Raw genomic sequence first — 21,456 nt, 5'->3', positions numbered from 1 at the left:
GCCTAGCATGTGTGAGGCACTGGGTCCCGTCCTCCGCACCACACAGAAATAAATTAGTAAAATAGAGGTATCATGTCCATCTACAACAAAAAATATTTTAGAAAAAGACTACACTTTTCTCTGATAGAAACTCTCAGAGGAATTTCATACGTGGATTGGCTTAGGCCAGATTTGCTGTGCAGTGACTGAAGTAAAAGGGAGACTAATCAATCAGTATGGCAATCAAGGCCAATCCCTAGAGCTAGGAAGTAAAGCTGACCCCACTCAACCGAATTTCTGCTACATTGGTAGAGGAGAGTATTAAAATCAAAAACATAACTGGGTGCAGTGGCGCATACCTATAATCCTAGCAAGTCAGGAGGCTGATGCAAGAGGATCACAAGTTCGAGGCCAGCCTCAGCAACTTAGTGATAACTTGTCTCAAAATAAAAATTAAAAGGACTGGGGGTGTGTTCAGTGGTAAAACATCCTTGGGTTCTATCTCTAGTAATCCCCTCTCAAAAAAAAAAAAAAAAAAAAAAAACTGCCAAAAACAAAAGCAAAACCCAAACATGAACTCTTATGTGTGTTTCTCAAACCATTTTCTTCAGACCACTGGTGGACCCTGGCAGTCTAAATGAGTGGGCTGAAGGCAGTTTGGCCAAAACTACCTTTTAAATTCCTTTTGCCTACATCCCATAGATTTGGAATATAAATTAATTCTAGTTTTCACTGAAGTATGGAAATATTCTTAGTTTTATATTCTTAAAGTTTTTCTTCACTCAGAAAGTCAAGAGTTGAATGTTTCCTCTTCTGTGGGTGCTAGAGAGGAACAGGAATTAAAAAGGGGGCATCTCATGAAAATAAAAGGGAGATAGTGGAGTAGAGGGAAGGAGGAGAAATGGGAAAGGGAGGACTCACAGAAGGAAATTAATCAAAATGTCATTTGCAGATATGAACATATCACAATGAATTCCACTTTTATGTCTAACTATGATGTACCAATTAAAAAAATTAATCAATAAAATAATTTTTTCCATGTTCCAATCAGTTGTTTTCTGCTGAGAATCAGTCAGTCTACTTCCTTGGGGCAGTGTCCTTCTCACCGTTTACACTCTACTGTCCACTTGACTCTGACTTCTGGGAGGCGGCATCTGTTATTGCTCAATTTCATAATTCCAGCCACAGCACGGTGCCTGACAATGTATTAAGTACTCAATAAATATTTGTCAAATAAATGTTTCCCTAATTTACATACTTCTTGTTCTGTTGTGTGATCACCCCCAATTCACAAAAATGATTTGTTGAAGGAAAATTAATACTAAAATGCAAATAATATAAACTGAAATAGTGAGCTCACTCCAGTGAAAATACAGGATGAGAAAAGTAATGTAAAAATGAGAATAGAATCTGCAAATATGATGATTTTACCCAAGAAGATGAAAAATAAAAGTGTGAATGGAAAGTGCAAGAGTAGTTTGTTTTATGGAAAAATCTGAAGTTCATTTAACTGGTGATCGTTTCACCCCCAGCTCTTAGATATTTATCTATTGTGGAACTATTAAATAGAGGTCCCAAACCACTTTATGTAACTGTCAAACAAAGCAGCACTTCAGTAAATAAATTGAATTTTCACAGAACAAATAAAAAGTAGTGCTTTTCAATGTAAAGTTGATAAACTTTTCTACTAAAGGTCAAGCAGAGACTAAAACTGCTGAGCCACTGGTGTTATATTCTCAGAGTAAAATAGATAAGAGCCATATCATTATCTAGAAATTGTAAACTGGCCATAAAGTTAATGCCAAATATTTTGTTTGAATAGAAAGTTGGAATTCCTTTATCGATTGTTTTTGTTGGATGTTGCATCATATCACTGGCATACAATGTGGAGACCAATTACTCTCACGTGCATGTACAGGCAGATATTTATGGTTCTGTTAAAGCCAGGCTGTGCAGTATGACTCAGAACTTGGCAATCTGTGTGGTATGTAAGAGGGAAGGATGCTCAGTGACACTCTTCTCCAGGGAAATCTCCAACTGGAGAATATTTTCTTTATTTGTCTAGTTACTATTTTGTGAACCATGCCATAAACTGAAAAAGAGGCATTCAGATTGTTATGATTATCAGCTGTGTTTGTAGCAAGGAAGGTTGCCAACAGGTTCCAATATGTTAATAAAAGAGATCCACTACTGCACTATTCACAGAGAAAACACTGGTGGCTTGTATTTTCTTGGTGATGAGAATAAAAATAATTAAAATGAAGCCACTAGTTATATGAATTTTCCTCATGCTAGGGGAAGGGACAGGCAACAATATGGAATGCATGAGGATGATGGGGTCCTGATCTCTGGGAATAGGTGAATAACTCAACTCCGACTGAGCATAAAAAGGGAAAGTCCTCCGACTGAGCATAAAAAGGGAAAGTCCATCAAGGTTACCTCCTTAACTTAAGCTGATCTTGGGAACTAAGGCTCAGTATCCCAAAATAATATAAAGAAGGTGCAGTGGTGCACCTCTATAATCCCAGAGGCTCAAGAGGCTGAGACAGGAGGATCACAAGTTTGAGGATCACAGCCTCAGCAACTTAGCAAAGCCCTAAGCAACTTAGTGAGACCCTGTCTTAAAATAAAAAATAAAAAGGAACGGGGCTCTGATTCAGTGCTAAAATACTCCTGGGTTAAATCCTCAGTACCCAAAACAAACATATAAACAAAAAACAACAAAAGAAATAATACAGTGGGCCAGGCGTGAGGAATAGATCACCCAGTCCCCTAGACACTGAAAGGGGATAAAAGAGCAGATCAACCAAAACAAATTGTAGCTTTCAGCATAGTAGGAAATGGAAGAGGATTGTTTTGTCAGCAAGGAGGCATGATTTTGAGGATCATTCATTCAAATTCTCTTGCTTTGCTCCAATTACCCCAGGTAGTTAATGCTCAGTAATAATACAAACTAGGAAGGACAGAGAAAAACTAGAGCTCTCATCAAACACTAGAAGCAGCAGGAATTTTTCTATATACCATCCTTACTTGATAAGCCAGTTCAGCTAGTGAGGAAGGAAACAACATGTGTGAACTTCCCAGTGGACCAACGTGGCTTCCAACAAAGTATATGTGACCCCAATACCTGACCTTGCTTCCATTCCAGAAAGTCTATAGTATAATACTGGGTGATAGGATTGGAAAAGAGAGAAGGGATCTGAAAGTTCCCAAGATGAATTATCAAGTGAAATTTCTCAAAGCAATCAACAGTTATAGCAAAATGTCAGAGAACTGAATCTTAAATTTATGGTTGGGTCATGTCAGAATTTAGAATTTCCTATTCATGGTATCATTTTTACAGAGTCTTGGAGTCACATGACACTTGAGTAAAGTTTCTAAAAAGGATAAGAAAACTAAAAAATAGTACAAACCAAATAGCCTGTCTTTTAAAACAGAAAGATCAGAAAAGATACTGATTCATGCCCAAGTGGAGGATACCATTTAAGAATTACATTCAGAAAACAAACAAACAAACAAACAAACAAAAATAAAAACTTAGCTCTTGGAAATTATGTAATAGCAAAATTTCAAAATTCATTATGGGAACTTTCTGTTTCCAGTAATGGAGAACCATGTTGTTTGACTTAACTATCAACACTGAATAGAAATTTTGAACAGTTAGATAAAATACATCTAGATATTTTTAAAACATCAAAAACAAGATGAGACAATAAGGAATTTCAAGATCAAAAGAAAGGAAAATTCGGAAAGGCAAAGGAACACAGAAGCCACATGGACTGTGAAGATGCTTGCCAATCCTGGAAAATGAGGGCCTTTGTTACGATGAATCACAGAGGGGTGGGGACAGAAATGGAATTTCAAGCCCTGAACTTGGTTTATGGTAGACCCAGACTAGCAGTGACCCCATTGGTCTACTTTGCTGTATGAATATTATACTTCTAATGAGAAAAATTCCCCCAAATCAATAATATATCATGGTTATAGAATACAAAATCAATATAGTAAATTATCATTGTTTATGGTTATTACCATCTATGAAGTTGCTGAAAAGCTGTATTAGCAAATACTGAATGTTTGCTTGCTCCTATGGAAAAAGCAGAGTTATATTCTCTGAGGCAATACTATTTTCCCCCAATCAATACACTATTCTGTTTTATGGGTACTTCTGTTTGAAAAGGTCTTTTAAAATGTATATTGTTGATTAACATTGAGTCCATTGACAACACCACTAACTCACTAACCTAAACAAAGCTTACCTAATACATGTACCTCACAACTTTCTTGCACTTAGGAATATTACATTTTGAGCACTACTCCTAGGGGAGTTTTTAACAGCAAAGTCACACAAAAAAGAATGAAAATGCTATTAACAAGACAGTACATATAAAATGAAAAGGAAACTTGTTTACATTATGAGAACTGAAATAAGAAGGTAGAGTATGGCTTACTTGATCCCAGCTGGGAACATGTCTATAAAATGTCTGTGTCTTAAACTTTCCATCATTCTGGGCATGTCTACAAATATAAGTGAAAGTTTCATAAGTATTGATTTTGGGGTTATGAAAATGTTAGCTAACAAGCAAGTTCAAATACATAATGGTAAATCAAAGGATCAACTGTATAGAAAAAACAATTGTATTACTAAATCATTGGAATTGAAATTTTAATATACCTTCAATATATCAAAAATGCTGTTAGTCAGCTTTCTGTCTATGACAAAATACCTGAGAAAGTCAACTTAAAAGGAGGAAACACAGATTTTGGTCTCACAGTCCATGGCCATTGGGCCTTGTTGCTTTGAGCCTATGTGACACAGTACTTCATTGCAGGAGAGTGTGGGCAGGAAAACTGTTCACCTCTTGGTATCTGGGAAGCAAAGTGAGATACAAAAGAACCAGGGTCCCAATATTCCCATCAGGGACATGCCCTCAATGACTTACCTTTCTTCCACTTAGGCCCCATCTCCTAAAGATTCCACCACCTCCCAAGAGTGCCACAGGCTGGCAGCCAAACCTTTAGCATACAGGTCTCTAGAGGAAATTTAAGATTTAAACCATAAATAAATGCTAAGGAATACATTTACTTCCAAGTAAAATTGAGATTGAAACCTACAACCCTGAACAATCTATTCTTTGCACAAAAGCTAACAAGTGTTCTTTCTCTCTGTGAGTCTCTCATCAAATTGCAAAAAAGGAAAACTAGTCATCAGAAAAAATAATTTTGAACAATCTAGAGATACATCATATTTCATGATGATGATAGTTTATTAAAGATCTTCTCCAATTCATCTATAGATTCAATAGAATCCCAATAAGAATCCTAACAGTCTTTAAAAAATGTATTGGCAAGCTAATTTGTACAGAAATGCAAAGATATAGACTACCTAAAACAACTTTTTAAAAGAACAACAATGTTGAAGGAATTATATTACTTGATTTCAAGACCTATATTCAGCTATGGTAATCAAGACAGGGCAGTATTTGTGTAAAAATAGAAAAAGGAACAGAAAGAAAGTCTAGAGAGACCCACAAGTATGTGGCTCAATTGATTTTTTTGAAAAAATTGTCAAGACCATTCAATGGGAGAGAAGAAACTCTTTGAACCAATTTATGCTAGAGCAATTCGGTTTCCATAGGGAAAAGAAGGTGAAGTCTGAACTCTACCTCAAGCCAGTCACAAAAATTAATTCAAGAAGAATCATAGTTGTGAGTGTTATAGCTATAACCTAAAGCTTCTAGAAGAAAACAAAGTATCTTTGCAAATTTGGGGCAGAAAAACTATTTTGAGAAGAAGTCATAACAAGAACTTGGTATGAAAAATGTATGAATTGGACTTTCATAATTCAAAATGGATGTATTGTGTGTAGAAAATAAAATATAAAGAACTCATACAAATCAATAAAAAGACAATTCAAGTAAAAAAAAAAGGGGGGGGGGGCAACAGACCCGAAAATTTATTTCACCAAAGAAGATAAAAAATGATCACATAAAAATGTGTTCAACATAATTAGACATTAGGGAAAATAAGATTAAAGCAACAATAAGATGGCTGGAAAAGTCATGAGGATAGTTAAATATTTTTTAAAAGCTTAGAACAACTAATGTTGGCAAATAATGTAAAGCTATTAGAACTCTATACATTGTTGGAGAGAATGTACAATTGTAAAACAACTTCAAAAAGATGCATGGCCAAGTCTTATAAAGGTAAACTTAACAACTATTCTCTGACCCAGGAGCTCCACTGCACAAAAGAATTTGCACAAAAATGTCTTTGTTCATTAGAATCTCAAGTTGGAACAACCCAGTGGAATGGATGAACAAACTGTGATATCTTTAAACCAAGCAAAGAAAAATAATGAATTATTTATATGTAAGACAATATGGTTGATTCTCAAAAACATTATGTTGTGTAAAAGAAGTGAGGCACAAATGAGTGCATACTGTGTGGTTGCATTTGCAGGAAGTTCCAAAACAGACAAAGCAATGGAAAAATTGAAATAATTGTTTATCAGGGAGGGCAGGGGTCGACTAAAAGAGCTTTTCTGAAGTGATTAATATGTCTTGTATCTTCACTGGGATGTTGATTATATTTTCAAAATTAATAAAATTGTATACAAGTGCATTTCACTGTCTGTAAAGTTCATTTTAAGGGGGAAAAAAGAAACCCTGAACACAATCTCTTCTTTGCACAAAAGCCACCAAGTTTCCCCAACCCCCTTTCACACAGCAAATTGCAAAAAAAGGAAAACTAGCTGTCAGTGGGTAAAGGAAACAACTCGAACCTCTATTCTCTGCTTGTGGGAGAATTTGACACAAATCATTTTGGAGAGCATTTTGACAATACTGAATACAGCTCAATGTGTGCACATGGCCCAGCAATTCCACTGCTAATTGTGTACCCTGCAAACATATGTGAACAGGGACATTCAAAGCAGCAAATCTGTACTAGTTTTAAACTAGAAAGCTCTTGATGTGATAAATAAATCAAGGACTGTCTGTGTGACGACTGAATATCAAATAACAAATGAAAGATCTACTTTCATCAATGAGGATAATGCTCAGAAACGTAACACAGAGTGAAAAGAAGAAGGCATGTTGCATTGTCCCATTTATATAAATTTGGAAAATATAAAAACTCAATTAAATAAACTCCCTATGCATTTATGCATAACAGGCATAGTATGAAAACATGAATGAATGAATAATAAGTGTGAAATTCAGTACAGTGGTTACCTTTAGGGAGGAAAAGAGGGTGCACGGGGGCTCCATCTCTACTTGTAATGTGTTATTTTAAAAATCTGAAGCAAATGTGGAAAATATTAAGATCTGTTATGCTTGGTGGTGGATGCAGGGTATTTTATTTGAGATACTACTCTGCATACATTTCTGCATGTTGAAATATTTCAAGATAAACAAAGAAGTCAACTCTGTGACTACTGAGCTTACAGGGACTGGTTTAAGGAATTAATAAATAGTTTCATTGTCTCCTGAAGAGAAATTACAAACTATTTCACACCCCTATAAGTTGATATCTTCTTTAGGAGTCATCTACTCCTTAGCTATTTGAATACGCTTTCACTCTTTCCATAAAGGATTTGAGGTAGCTTGAAAAAAAAAAAAAAAAGGCACATACAATAAGTAAGGAAAACATTAAGGAGAAAATCAGGATCAAAGATAACAAATATTCCATCAATACTGGTGGACCATAGTTGCTGTGATCAAATTTCAAACTTGGCTCTGAATTTCTTGGCAACAGTAACCACTCCATCTCTAGCTGACCCATAAAAGCAGGTTAGAAAAACTAACATTTGTTCTTCCAGGCTTAAACTTAATGTTTTCCTGAGCAGTCTCTATTCTGTTTTGTATTTTGCCTTACTAACTAGCCAGGTCTCTCCCTCTTCTTTTATCCTTCCCTCCTTTGTTCCCTCCTTTATTTTCTTTTCTTCCTTCTTTCCCTTTTCCCTTTCCTCTTTCTGCCCCACCCCTTCAAGAATTTCTTATTAAACAATCTGGAACCCAAGAGGATCAAACCTAGTTTTTGCCAAAAAAAAAAAAAAAAAAAAAAAAAAGATGATCAGGACATGTTTTGGTCTGTCCACAAATTATTAATTATAGACAAGCATGGCACCAAAATATGGAAAGACATAGGTGAATTATTATCACTCTATAGATAAGCTTAATCACAATGAAAGAAATCATAAAGAAAAAGAATGAGAGATTTGGCCACACGAAAAAGCTAAGATAAATTAAAAATCAAAACTAAAAGGCACATAAGCTATGATTATCATTTAACCAGTGACCATTTTGTTCTCTTAAAGATAATATAACAAGTACTCCAAATAATAATAAACACTATTATTATTATAATCATTATTTGTGATACTGGGGAAGAAACCCAGGGCCTCACATATGCTAGGCAAGTGCTTTACCACTGAGCTACATCCTCAGTCTGATGACTCCAAATTTTATAATCTGGTCCAGCCCACACTGCTTAACTCTCAACTCCTATATCTACACCTGATAAACACCTGTGCTTGGATATTTAACAACCATTTCAAAGTCTATATGTACAAGATGAACTCCCTGATCTTACTCCTCAAAGATGCTGCATTCATGCTTCCGTTTCACTTGATGGAAACTGGATCTTTTCAGTTGTCTAAGCTCAAAACCAAGGCACCATCATTCCCTCCTGCCTCCCACACCCCACATCCAATCTATCAGGAAATCTTGTTGGCTCTGTCTCTAAAGTGCAAGTCAGATCCCCTCACTTCCTGACACCTTGATCTAAGTACCATACCTTTGCCTTCTAACTGGCCTCCCTAATTTGGTTCTTGCCCTAACCCCTTCTTCATGTTGATTATCTAACAGTAGTGGTATGAATTCAGTCAACATTTTTTATAATATATGTATATAAATATTTAAAATATATATAGTATAAATATATATAGTATAAAAATGTTGGCTGAATTCATACCACTACTGTTAGAAAATACATATATATCCAAATATGTAGTACTGTCCATGTGCTCATATACATTTCACACTAATATCTATACTGTACTTAATGTTCTTCAATGTGCTGTACATGTAGGATTGTTTGAGAAGTTCTCATCTAATCCATTTGCTATTCTTCAGCATAATAACAAAACATAAAAGCAAATTGGGAAAGACAATGGGTATCATAATTTTTCCTAAATGCCAGATCTTTAAGACTTACAGTGAATGCAGGTCCTGTCTACTATTTATTGACTGAAATATCCTTGGATGAGTTATTTAATACTCTATGCCTCAGTTTTCAAATGCTCAAATAGGGGTAACTAGCATTCATATATTATAATGTTAGGTGATTAAATGTGATGTTGCATATGAGGAGCTTATAATAGTGTAAGACACTGCTCAGTGAATCTTCCTTGTTACGGTTATTGCTATTCATCATGGAGAATATAAATTGCAGGGTATTCCCTGTTCTGAACAGAAATAGATAAGGAGAATGGCAGGGCTGTACTGGCTCACATGCCAGGATTTCAGTGGAGTGAAGTGGGGAGCTGATACCATCCTCAGACTCAGTAGCACAGTTAACTAGCCAAAGATCTGACAGCATTCTTGGTAACCAGTCCCAGATCCGGCACTTAAACATCCAGTTGCTAAACCAGATTGTGGGAATAGTATATCCCTGGTTGGGGGATCCTGGATGCTTCTACTTTTGAGAAAGCCACAATATTCTATTTCTGCTTGAGTTCCTTTTTGCAAACAAAGCGGTCTTCCAGCATACCCTAGAACCTCTCCTCCTTCCCTGGAAATCCCAAGTAGAAAGGGCATGTTCCATGAATCATCACTCACTCGTAATATAGGATGGTCCCTTAATCCCAGACGCAATAGACCCAGGTCCTCCTAGTCCTTTCATTTGGGGTTATCCTCTCTTAGGAACTCAAATAAGCAAAACAAGTTTGGAGGATAGAACTAGATGGAAGGACACAGCCACTGGTAGTTTAGGACCAGATAAAGTAAGGATTCACGAGCAGAAATCAGTATGGGGTAGGGGGAGCAAACAGGAAGAAATTTAGGTACAAACAAAGGAGAGACCAAAGCTGAGGAATAGGGTGGCTTGTTTTCCAGAACAAGACAGAAACCTATTTCTAGGCCTGAAGCAGAAGGTGTGGGTGGAGCCAGCAGTGTTGGACAGGCTTCCTGCCAAATCAGCCAGTGCTGTGACTTTGGGTCCCTCAAGTTCTCAGAAGAACTGGGGAGGGCTAAAGAACAAGTCAGGGATGGGAGGATTCGGCAAGGAGAGAAAAGAAGCTGGTTAGTTTGTTTATTAAACAGCTAGGCTGTTTACCTGCAAATCCCACAGCCAGCGGTAGTTCCCCACATTCCTGAAGGGATACAGGTTCTTTTATCTTTCCTATTTAGTGTAAGTCCACCAACAGGATATTCTTAATTTTCCTTTTAACATCACCCTCAAGCTGGGATTTCATTTCTACACCAAACAAGATAAAAACCCTAGGAGAGATCACCAGTCACCAGCCAGATGAGAAATGGCCCTTGTTCCAATTTGGAGAGGCTGAAGGATCACCAAGAAATGCTAACAGCTCTTCCTGTTCTAGGGTACCAAATTTATGGTTCAACTGGTGTCCAAAACAGTTAAGAACAGCTCTGTTTATTGGTTGGTTGCGTGTGCCGGCATTGTGAGAAATGCTTTGCATGCACTATCTCCTTTGGTTCTCATAACAATCTTAAGAAGTAGGTACTATTATGAGGAAACTGAGGATCAGATGGGTCTTAAGTTAGTACACTGGTAGCTTAGTGCCGAAATGTTAACCCACAACAGTGTGACTTAAAGGTTATGTTCAGAAAAAATATGTTTGACCTATTAAACCTGGGCACTCCTTCTCAGGGAGGGTGACCTAGATATCTTAAGGATGTGGTTCCTTCTTGGGACTACAACAGCCACACACCCCTTGTTCTTCCAAGCATCACTGTCTGTATGATTTTGCTGTTTTGCAACTTTTAGTTTTCCCACATCCTGGTGGTCCTGTTGACATGATGGCAGCTAGGTGAAAGCTGAGCAAAGTGGAGAATTCCTATTTACTGACCTGTAAGACTTTTTTCCTGAAATTGTATGTACCATCTCTAGTCATGGTAAAAGGCTGCAACCCCCTGCTCACTAGCATGAATGAGGCCCAAGCACTGCTCACATCTTGTTTATCTGTTTGATCTTCCAATGGAATTTTAAAAATTAGAAACTTTCATCCATGTATCCTTAATACCTCTAAGGTAAAGGTAGACATACACACCTATAAAAAGAGCCCATGGTGGTCAATAAGAAGGAAACGACTTTCAGTGAAGCAAACTTACTGATCTGTGACTCAGGATCCTTTAATATCAAGCATTTTCTTCCTATCCCAGTATTGACCCATTGTAATATTCTCTGCCCACAGTGACTCCCAGGCCTCCCTGTGGTTCCTTGAGGATGCATCCCTTGAGGAATGGGGCCTCTTCCTATGTAGGTGAACAGCAGGGATCCTACTGTTCATAGCAGAACATAAAGATACATCAAATATGACAATACTGACTGAACTAAAGAGGCAAAAATTTTTTTTAACTAATGTATTAAGTTTATTCTTCACTCATAAAAAAGAACATATTTTTGGCTTTGAAATCATGACATAAAGTAAAAAGGCAAACAAATGAAAACCATCAGCTGAAAGTAGGTAGAAGCAACTCATGCTGACCCATCAGCAAGTGCCATGTGCTTTGGGCTATAGCGGAGGCTCTGATCAGAGTAAGAACGGAAGGTGCATTGCCAGCCTAACACCCAAGCCATCTGGTCAACACATATATGAAATGAATCCTCCATTTTTCCTGCTTTCCTTCTTAACCTTTAATTATGAGAACAATAGGCAATATGTTTTGATGCTACTCTTCCTATTTTGTAGGATAATGTTTTAACATATTTAATCTGCATATTTTCAACCTTTTAAAAAAAAGTAAAACTGCCAAAATCAACTGTAACTAAAAGCCATCTCTACTTTTGGTCAGTTATTTGCTGTAGGCAGAGCTTCATATAGGAATTTTTATTGCGGATTTCTATAACTGCATCCCTAACAAGCTCAATGAACATCTGTGGCCAAAGCTTCTGCAAAGCTTCATTTTTCATATTGATTTCTGTGGCTTCCTTCACAAGATCTTCTATATACATCTTGCAGAATTTCTTTTTCTCCTTTATTTCCTGTTTAAAAAAAAAAAAAAAAAAAAACCTGTTTAAAATCATAACCGATCCAAAAGCCAAAGCAGTGATTAGCTGATCTAGAGAAACTTGAAATAATCAATTCCCAACTGCAATCACTAGATCATTACCACTATTTCTCCTATCTCAGTTTGGTGGCTTAGCTCACACAAGTCAGCTGAATGCACAGTCTCATGGCTTCAGTGGCTAAGGTGGCAGTGTAGAGACACTCGCAATTAGTATTAGTTTAGTTAATATCCACATACTTTAAATAATCATACTCTGAATTTACTCTCTAGGTTGGGAAAGCATACAGCGGAATATTACACTAACATGTGGTCTTGACCTCTGGATAAAGTTGGAGAAAAGTGTACAGGAGGAAGAGAAAATATATAAGCCTGAATGTGGACCTCTAAATAATGTTCCTTCTCAAGTTCTAGGTTTAATTGTCTATAAATGAAAAACCTAGTTCTAAACATGACAGAGAATTTTGGGACAAGAAGATATTTGGAATTTAGGCCCCAATTTCATCACGGAGTCTCAACAAAAGCTATTTTATCAGGGCTGAAAGTATAACTCAGTGGTAGAGGGCTTGTCTAGCATGCATGAGACCCTGGGATCCATCCCCAGCAAAAGCAAACAAATAAACACACACGCACACACACTCAGAGTTGAATTTAAGAATTCAACATTTATTTTGGCTATTGATACTGCTGGAGAGTGTCAAGGTTTGATCATGAAAGGTGTCATGTGTCATATCTGGAAAAATCAATGCAACACATCATATGATCAGAATTAGAGGGAAGTAATTCATGTCAATGAAGAAGGATGGAAATAATAAATGTTGACCATAGACTTGGGAAAAAGATCCACTTAAAAAAACTCAAAATCAAAACACCAAAATAATATCAAGATTAATTAAAATGCTAAATTTAGACTATTACAAATATTGTCATTAAAATCATACTTATGAAGATTTTTAATTAAAAAACTGCTTATAATACAATGTTAAGTGAAAAAAGAAAAACTTAAAATTTGATAGGGATTGGGTAACATGAGTACATGCATTTCAAAACTCAGCAATAGTACACCTAAAGTTTACATTTCAGTATGTAAATTTTACTTCAAATTAAAAAATTATATCAAATATTGAACTCTAGTCAATGATATGCATGCTGAATTATTTAGGAAGAAGCATATCAATGTCTATAATTATTATGAAAAGATTTTAAAAAACATGAATAGATACGGGTAGAGGGATGGGAGATTCGTCAATGAAACGACTATAAATATATAGTACAATATAAATGGTAGAACATAGGTTTTGGCTGTATAAGTGTTTACCATTAAATTCAACTTGGCTGTATGTTTGAAATTTTTAGTAAAAAGTTGGGAAAGAATACATGGAAAACTATTGAAAAAAATCAACTGAAGTGTCAGTAAGAGTGTCTGAGTATTTTCCCCTCTTTTTTCAACTTTCCTTATTTTTTCAAATGTTTACTATTTTTACAATGAAATATATTTTTAAGTTCTTCATTAATTAATATAAACTAGAAGATTCAAATTGCACTTTGTCGAGCAGAGGCAAATTCTGGAAATTTTCTTATGACATGTAAGACATCTTAAAATAATCACCCAGCATTCAGGGGTCAACACGCTGATGTGATACTGTTCATGGGCTGAAGCAACAGATTATGGGCTGTCCTATCATAAAAACATGCACAGATTTTGATAGGTTATAAACAATAATGGTTCCAGCTGGCTGCTTCTTTGATGAGTCTAACTTCTCTTACTCTGAAACACAGTCTGGAACTCAGTCACCTGCACTAAGTTAGCTTGATGAAAACAGCATGAGCTGCTCCTTTTTAACATTCAGTAAACTTGAGCTACACAGGAACTAGCAGCATGAAGGACAAGTGTGATTCACTAGAGATCAGTAACTAAAAGGGCAATCTTTTACAACAAGCAATGCACTTTTACAGGTAGAAGGCATAGAGCATATTTAGTAAGTGCTCTATTACACATTTCTGAATTTCTTAGATTTTAAATTTAAAAAAAGACAAAGTTTCATCATTAAGACTAGACAAAATTTTATAACAGCTTAGGGATCACAAAAATAAAACTTTTAAATGTTGTATTTTGTCACATCATTTATACATAATACAAATTAAAATTAACTTTTGATAATGGACACACGTATAATTTTTGGTGCTTTAAAATTTCCTGCTACAGTTGCTTCTATTGTTCCCCAATGAACATGTTGATACAGAATTATATTTGCCATAATAGCCCTTAATTTAGTAATTGTGTTTGAAAACATTTTTATCTCTTCTCTCCTCCAAGCCAATTGCTCTGTATGCCTGTGCAGCATACCCTACAAAAACTCATCAGGTGTCTGCCAGGACTACACACTCTGCCTGTCCAAAACAATCCCATGAAGAGCACTTAAAGACATAGCTCTCTCGCCCTGATCCATCAAAGAGCTGTTATTCTTTGAATGTCTTTTTCCTTCTCAAATGCTTTGATATACCTATTTCTTTTAATCCTATAATATTACTAGGGGTTCAAAAAGCAAACAGTTTGTAAATTCAATCCTGATGAGATGAAATCTATATAATATTGTTTATCTTATTTCATTGAACTAGAAATGTGTTGTTGCAAAGATGGTTTGGAAAAAATATAAGTAAATGGTGGAATTGTTTTAGAAAAATTTTAACTATAATGGTATTTGTGTTAGTTTTTAATCTGTATCTCCATTTTTCAAATAGGAAACAAGGTCAATAAAGGTTGGCAGAATTTATCAGGATCAGACATCATCTATTAAAACTTCCTTAGAGAAGATTTTAATCTAGATCTTGAAGAACTGGCAGTCTAGTTGGGAGATAGCCTACATAAATTAATGGAAAACTAAAAAATAAAATAGTAATTTAAGTGCTGAATGAAATTGTCATCCAGTAAATATAATCAGTGCTCAGAAAAAGAAAGCACTCTTTTCACTGGGTAGTCAAGTCAACAGAATATAATGTAAAATAATCCATGATAAGAAATCAGAAGGTCTCAGTTCTAGAGGCAGCTCAGTCAAAAATTCACCATGTGATGCTGAAAAATTCACTTGAGTTTCCAGTTTTCCTTATCCAAGAACAGAACCAGATTCTTTAAAGTCTCTTTCAGTATTCTTCATCCATCTTGAATCTTTTTTGTTGAGTTAAGAGAATGGATGGACAACTACCAAGTGACAGAGCTTTGCCATGTATAATGAAAGGGTCTATTTAACTTGATTTGTGAGGAACACACCTCAACTGATTCTCTCAACAACTCAGTATGTACAAAGAGAGTCTGAGGACTTTGTGCTCAGTGAGTTAAGTATTTTTCAAGATGTGGGGAGTATAGTGTAAGTGAAGGAATGCTGGCCTGTGAGTTCAGAGAGTGATTAAGGGACTTGGGCAAGGTCTCTCAGGTAATAAGTGGTAATCAGGGGCTCAAGTCCAAGTCTCCTGACAGCCTAGTGTTCTTTCCAAAATATTATGTGGCTTCAGATTTCTTCTTTTCCCTTTAAATTTCCTCAAAACAGGAGTCAACATTCCCTGTTTTTCCTTCTTCATTGCTTATTTATTGATCAAACCACTTTAATCAAGATTTTGCTCATATGACTCCACTGCAGTTATTTCTATTAAAAAAAAATCCCAATGACCTTGTCTGCTAAATTTATCAAATTTTTCCTTTACATTTTGTGCACTTGGAGTATTAAAAAATCATAACCCACCCAACCAAGGTCATAAAGATTGTCTCCTATTTTTAAAATAAGAACTTTAAAGTTTTGCTTTTGATCTGGAGTTAATTTCTTGGAGTACATGTGAATGTGTTCAATATGTTTTTTCTGATTGGAGATCCCCTTTCTTCAGGATCACTTGTTAAACAGACTGTCCTCACTAATTTGCAATGCTTACTACCTGCATCCGTTCCCCCATCAGCATGGCATAGTTCTGGCCCTCTGCTTTGTTCATAAGTCTAGTTGTTTCTCCCTCTGTTGCTTTAGTAATTATCTCTTTATAATAATGCTTGATATCTGCTAAGGCAAGTTCTCCCTGCCTTTCCTCTTGAGTATTTTAGTTCCTTTGCTCTATCAGACAACTTTTAGGATATGCTGGTGAAGTTCCACAATAACCCCATCCACACCTGAATTAGAACTGATATATATTTATGAATAAATTTAGGAAGAAATAACATCTTTTAAATGTAGAACATTTCTGTACATTATTTAGTTTTTCTCTAGTGACTTTCAACAAAATATCATAATTTCCCCAATAAAGGGCTTATACATATTTTATTACCTACTTCTCAGGATTTGTTGTTATGGTAAATGGTATGTTATTTTAAATATATTTTTGAATAGACAAAACAATGCATACTGGGTTGTTGGACCTTTATCTTATTGATTTCTAACAGCTCTTTATAATTTAGGGATATGAGTTGCAAACTATTTTTCCAGTTGGTCATTTGTCTTTACTTATTTGATCCCCCTGAAGACATTTCTCATTCCAAGGATAAGCATTGATTTTCCATGGATTTTTCTAGAAGTTTCATTCTTTCATTTTAAACTTTGGAATCTCTGACCCATTTGGAATTTAAACTGGTGTAAGATAGTATGTCTGAATCCAGCTTTTCTTTTTCTCAAGATAGTTCCTCAGTTATCCCCAAATCATTAGTGGATAGTCTCCTTGACTAATTTGAGATTACTCCGTAATCATATGATGTCATCTTTTGTAATTGGAAGTGAACCTGAATTTTTCATTCTATTCCATTAGTCCTTTTCTTCACAACAACCCTATTTAAGTTGCTAAGCCTTTGAAATATGCTTTAATATCTAATAGTGCTAGCTGCCCTCTCATTGTTCTTCTTTTTCAGCATATTGGCTATTATTATTTTTCCACATGTACCTTAGGATCAATTTGTTTATAAAAAGCCTCAACAAAACATTTTTTATATTTTTATGTGGTTCATATTACACTTTTAAGTTAACTTAAGGAAAACTGACATATTTTGCTTGAGAGCCTTTTTTCTTATTTAAAACATAGTAGGCTTTTCTATTTGTATAAATATTCTGTGTACTTAATTTTAAAGTTTTCCTTATATACATCTTGCATATTTATCTTTAGTTTATTTGTCCATTTTACATTACTATAATGAACTGAGGCAGGCTAGTTTATAAAGCAAAGAGCTTTATCTTTGCTCACAGTTCAGAAAGTTTAACATTGAGGGGTAATCTGGTGATGGCACTCCTGGTGGCTTTGTCCTGAGGTAGTACAGGGCATTATAAAGCAAGAGACATGGAGCGCATATGTCCATCTTTTGGTTTTTCTTATCCTATAATGCCACCAGTCAGTCAGTCATAGGAGTGCCACATGATGACTTTAACTAAACATTTCTCAAAGGCCCTCCCTCTAAATACCATGGTTGAATTAAGTTTTTACCTCTTAATATCTCACAATAGAGATAAAATTTCAACACATGAACCCTTGGGTGACAATCCTGTCATATCCAAACCAGAGCAATTTAGTATTTTATCTTTTTGTGTTGCTACTTTAAAGACTTTTCTTCCACTATATCTTCTTTCTGCTTATTATTTGTAATATGGAAGGTATTCATTTAAACTCTGTTACTGAATTTTATTACAGCTTTTTATAGTTTCTCAATTAATTCTCTTGAAATTTCCAAGTATTCAGTAATACTGTCCACTAAGTTTCTGCCTTTTGAAGTTACTGCTGATTTCTTTCTTTTACCTAAATGTATTGTGTCAATAAATAATGATGATGTTAGGTGTTCTTGTCTTGATACTGACTTCAATGATGTATTAGTGTTCTATTTCTGTGTGACAAGTTAACTTACACTTTGCAATGTAAAACAACATACATCTATCAGCTCAGTTTCCAAGCATCAGGAGTACGGGAATGGCTTTGCTCGGTGGTCTGTTCAGGCATTCATAAGGCTATAGTGAAGGTGTGGAATATTCAGGAGGTGGGGCCTTGTTGAAAGAAGTTAAGTCACTGGGTGGTGCCCTTGAAGGGTATACTGGGACCCCAACCCTTCCCCTCTCTCTCTTTCATGGCAGCCACGAGGTGAGCAGCTTTGTTCTACCACAAACTCTTTGCCATGATGTTCTTACCACAAGCCCTAAACAACAGAGCCAAGACTGAAACCAAGCTGAAACAAATCTTTTCTCCTTTTACGTTGATTTTCTTAGAAAATCTGACCAACACAGATTCCAAAGAGACATTTCAGAACTAGGAGAGAAGTGAAGGGAAAGGAATATAAAATCTAATCAAATGAAGTTCTGAATCTTCCTCTATAACAACAGTTTTGACATACTGGGTTTTCAGCTACAATATGGCATCAATAAAGAGTTCATAATTGTTTTAAAAACATTTGAAAACCACTTATCTGGTTGTTTCACTTCAAATTTGATCAGGAGATACATAGCATGTGTGCTCACTTGCTCTCACTCTCTCCTCTCCCTCTTTTCTTTCCCTATGCGCACACGCATGCACACACACACACACACACACACACACACACACTCACACAAACCCCTGTGGTAAGGAGATATATAAATACAACTTTTTTTTTTGGGGGGGGGCAGGGTACTGGGGATTGAACCCAAGGGGCATAACCACTGAGCCACATCCCTAGTCTTGTATTTTTTATTTTGAGACAGGGTCTTTTTATTTTTGAGATAGTTGCTTAGGGCCTTGCTAAGTTGCGGAGGTTGGCTTTGAACTTGTGATCCTCCTGCCTCAGCCTTCGAAGCTGCTGGGATTATAGGCATGCTCTACTTTGTTCAGTGATACATCTATATCTTTATTTTATTTTATTTTTTGTGGTACTGGGGATTAAGCTCAAGGACACTCTACCACTGAGCTGTTTTGAGACAGAGTCTTAGTAAGTTTTCCTGGCTAGCCTTGAACTTGCAATCCTTTGGTCTCAGTCTCCCAAGTCTTGGAATTACAGGACTGCACCACAGCAACTTAGTGAGATCCCAATCTCAAAACAAAATAAAAAGGGCAGAGTATGTAGCTCAGCAGCAGAGCAGTTGTTTAGCATATGTGAGGCCCTGAGTTCAAACTCCAGTACCACAAAAACAAACAAAAATTCTGTTAAAGAATCTTAAAACTCTACTGTGACTTAGGCGTCCTGTTTCTTCAGCTTTCCTGTAAGCTTCATCCAGGCAGGAACTGCAGGCTTTTCTTCTTTGTAGCTCCTGCAGTGCCATAATATTGTATTACCCCAATAAACCTTGAACACATAAAGAAATAAAAGACTGGTTCCAGTTTCCCTGGCTAAGTATCTCTACTGGGAACACAACAGGTTATATTACATTATTAAGAACACAGAAGTTCAAGGTGTAGAATGAAATATATGAATTAAAACATCAAGAGCCCAAGACAAGAGAATAGAGATGGAGATTCTGTGGTGTCCTCTGCTGGTCTGGCACAGGCTGGTTAGCTACCCACACAAGCCTGTGTTTCTTTTCTTAATTCACATAGATGAGGATCCTTGGTCCAATTTTTGGTATAGATTTCTTTTGAACATTCTTTTCTACTGAAAAAAAGATATTGGAACCATGTGCTCTTCTTCATCTCAGGGCTCTACTTCTTCCTATTTTCTTGGTGCCTACTGTCCTCAGCTTTGTGAGACACACAACACCCAAGCCTCCAGCCACATGGAAAATATCCAGGGACTAGATTTCAAAGATCAATGGTATTTTACCTCTAGCTTTTCATGATAAAATTCTCTTGTGGTATAATTGAGTGTAGCACGATTTGTGTTTTCTCCCACAAGTCTTTTGCTGTCATTATTTTCTTCAATGACAATACCAGGTTTTTTTCCTTTGGTTTCTAGTAGATACCGAAATTGCTTTTTCCTGTAGAAAAATAGTAAAGAGATTTTGAGGGTTGTTTATCAGACTTAATAAAATGTCTATTTTTTGTTGACTTTAGAGGGGAGCCTATGTTTTCTGAACATCTGCTTTATGAATCTGATTTTATTACTTATTTGCACTCAGTTTGGTATCCCATTCTACAAATTAAGGTATTCAACACAATTTTTTTATTTTGTTCTACAACTACCAATCATTAAAAAAAAATGTCTCAAGTATTTCTAAAATGGAAAAAAAAAATCTTTACCTTAATAAAACACACACACACACACACACACACACAAAATAATCAGAGCACAAAACAATTCAATTATGGGGGTGTAGTAGACCAAATTTTTAGTTTTTATAGAATATAAACTATTCTATAAAACATATAAATTTTTAGTTTTTATCGAATATAAACTATATTCTATAAAACATGTGCTAGTTATCTCTTACAAATCACACAAATAGTTCATGATTTCATATGCAGTTCAGTAATTTTACTCATAGCTAGAAAATGAAATAGGATACCGATTAAACTTTTGTTTTGAAAAACAAAAACAAAAAACTGAAAATCTCCAACCATGGGCATATCAGGCAAGATCCTAGTAAGTGGTTAAGTAATGAGATAGGAAGCCTCATTTGATCATGAAGAAGGACATAAATAGTGCTCACAGAATTACTTATAGAGCAATCAGCACTGAATTCCAGAGGACTGCCGCTCATCATCCAGGAAGGCTGATTTCTGGGTTCCATCATTGAGGGTATCTCTGAATAAAGTAATACTACCACTTGAGTATTGAAGATTGGGAGCAGAAGAGGGATATGTCTTTAAAAAATCCCTTCCTTTTTTATTTAAAAGTATAACAATTATTTTAGAAATTCTTGTGAAGTATGAATTTTGAAAGGCATAGAGAAACAGATAAATATCATTCATTAGTCTATACCTCATAAGTTTATATAAATTCATAACATTATTCACATTGGACATATTTTTGAGAAGCTTTTCCCATAAATTTTAGAAAACGTAAGATCATACCATACATATCACTTTCTATACTGTTTTCACTTAATATTATGTAGTAATAATATTACATTTTCTATGTAATTAAAAATTATAATCAGTGAATGAATAAAAAGTCATTTGTGATATAGATCACAATTTACCTAAACAGTCTTCTTGATTTTCTAATCAAGTGTAGTAGTATAATTTTCTCACTTTTGTAAAGAAATAAGCATGGTATATAGATCTTTATTTGAATTTATATTTTATTTGATTTTTACATTAAAAAGCAATGCCAGCTTTTTTTTTGGTCTTTTCAAATGCTTAAACT

General features: G+C 35.5%; 1 protein-coding gene across 4 annotated transcripts in view; it reads right to left on the bottom strand.

The window, feature by feature from the left end:
- Positions 1–8,042: 8,042 nt before the first annotated feature.
- The window catches only part of LRRC49 (leucine rich repeat containing 49), a 183,542-nt gene continuing 170,128 nt past the window's right edge, over positions 8,043–21,456 (bottom strand). Inside the window, exons 16-17 of one of the 4 annotated variants that reach the window (XM_079122654.1) lie at positions 19,972–20,125; positions 8,043–12,210 (exon numbers count right to left, since the gene is read on the bottom strand). In XM_079122654.1, the coding sequence (XP_078978780.1) occupies positions 12,007–12,210; positions 19,972–20,125 (358 nt within the window). In that variant the 3' untranslated portion in view covers positions 8,043–12,006. The remainder of the gene's footprint in view (positions 12,211–19,971; positions 20,126–21,456) is intronic. The other 3 variants (XM_079122652.1, XM_079122655.1, XM_079122653.1) reach the window with 3 other exon arrangements.

Source organism: Sciurus vulgaris, assembly GCF_902686455.1.
Source record: "Sciurus vulgaris genome assembly, chromosome: 2".
Classification (NCBI taxonomy): Eukaryota; Metazoa; Chordata; class Mammalia; order Rodentia; family Sciuridae; genus Sciurus; species Sciurus vulgaris.
This window is presented reverse-complemented; position numbering and strand designations above follow the sequence as displayed.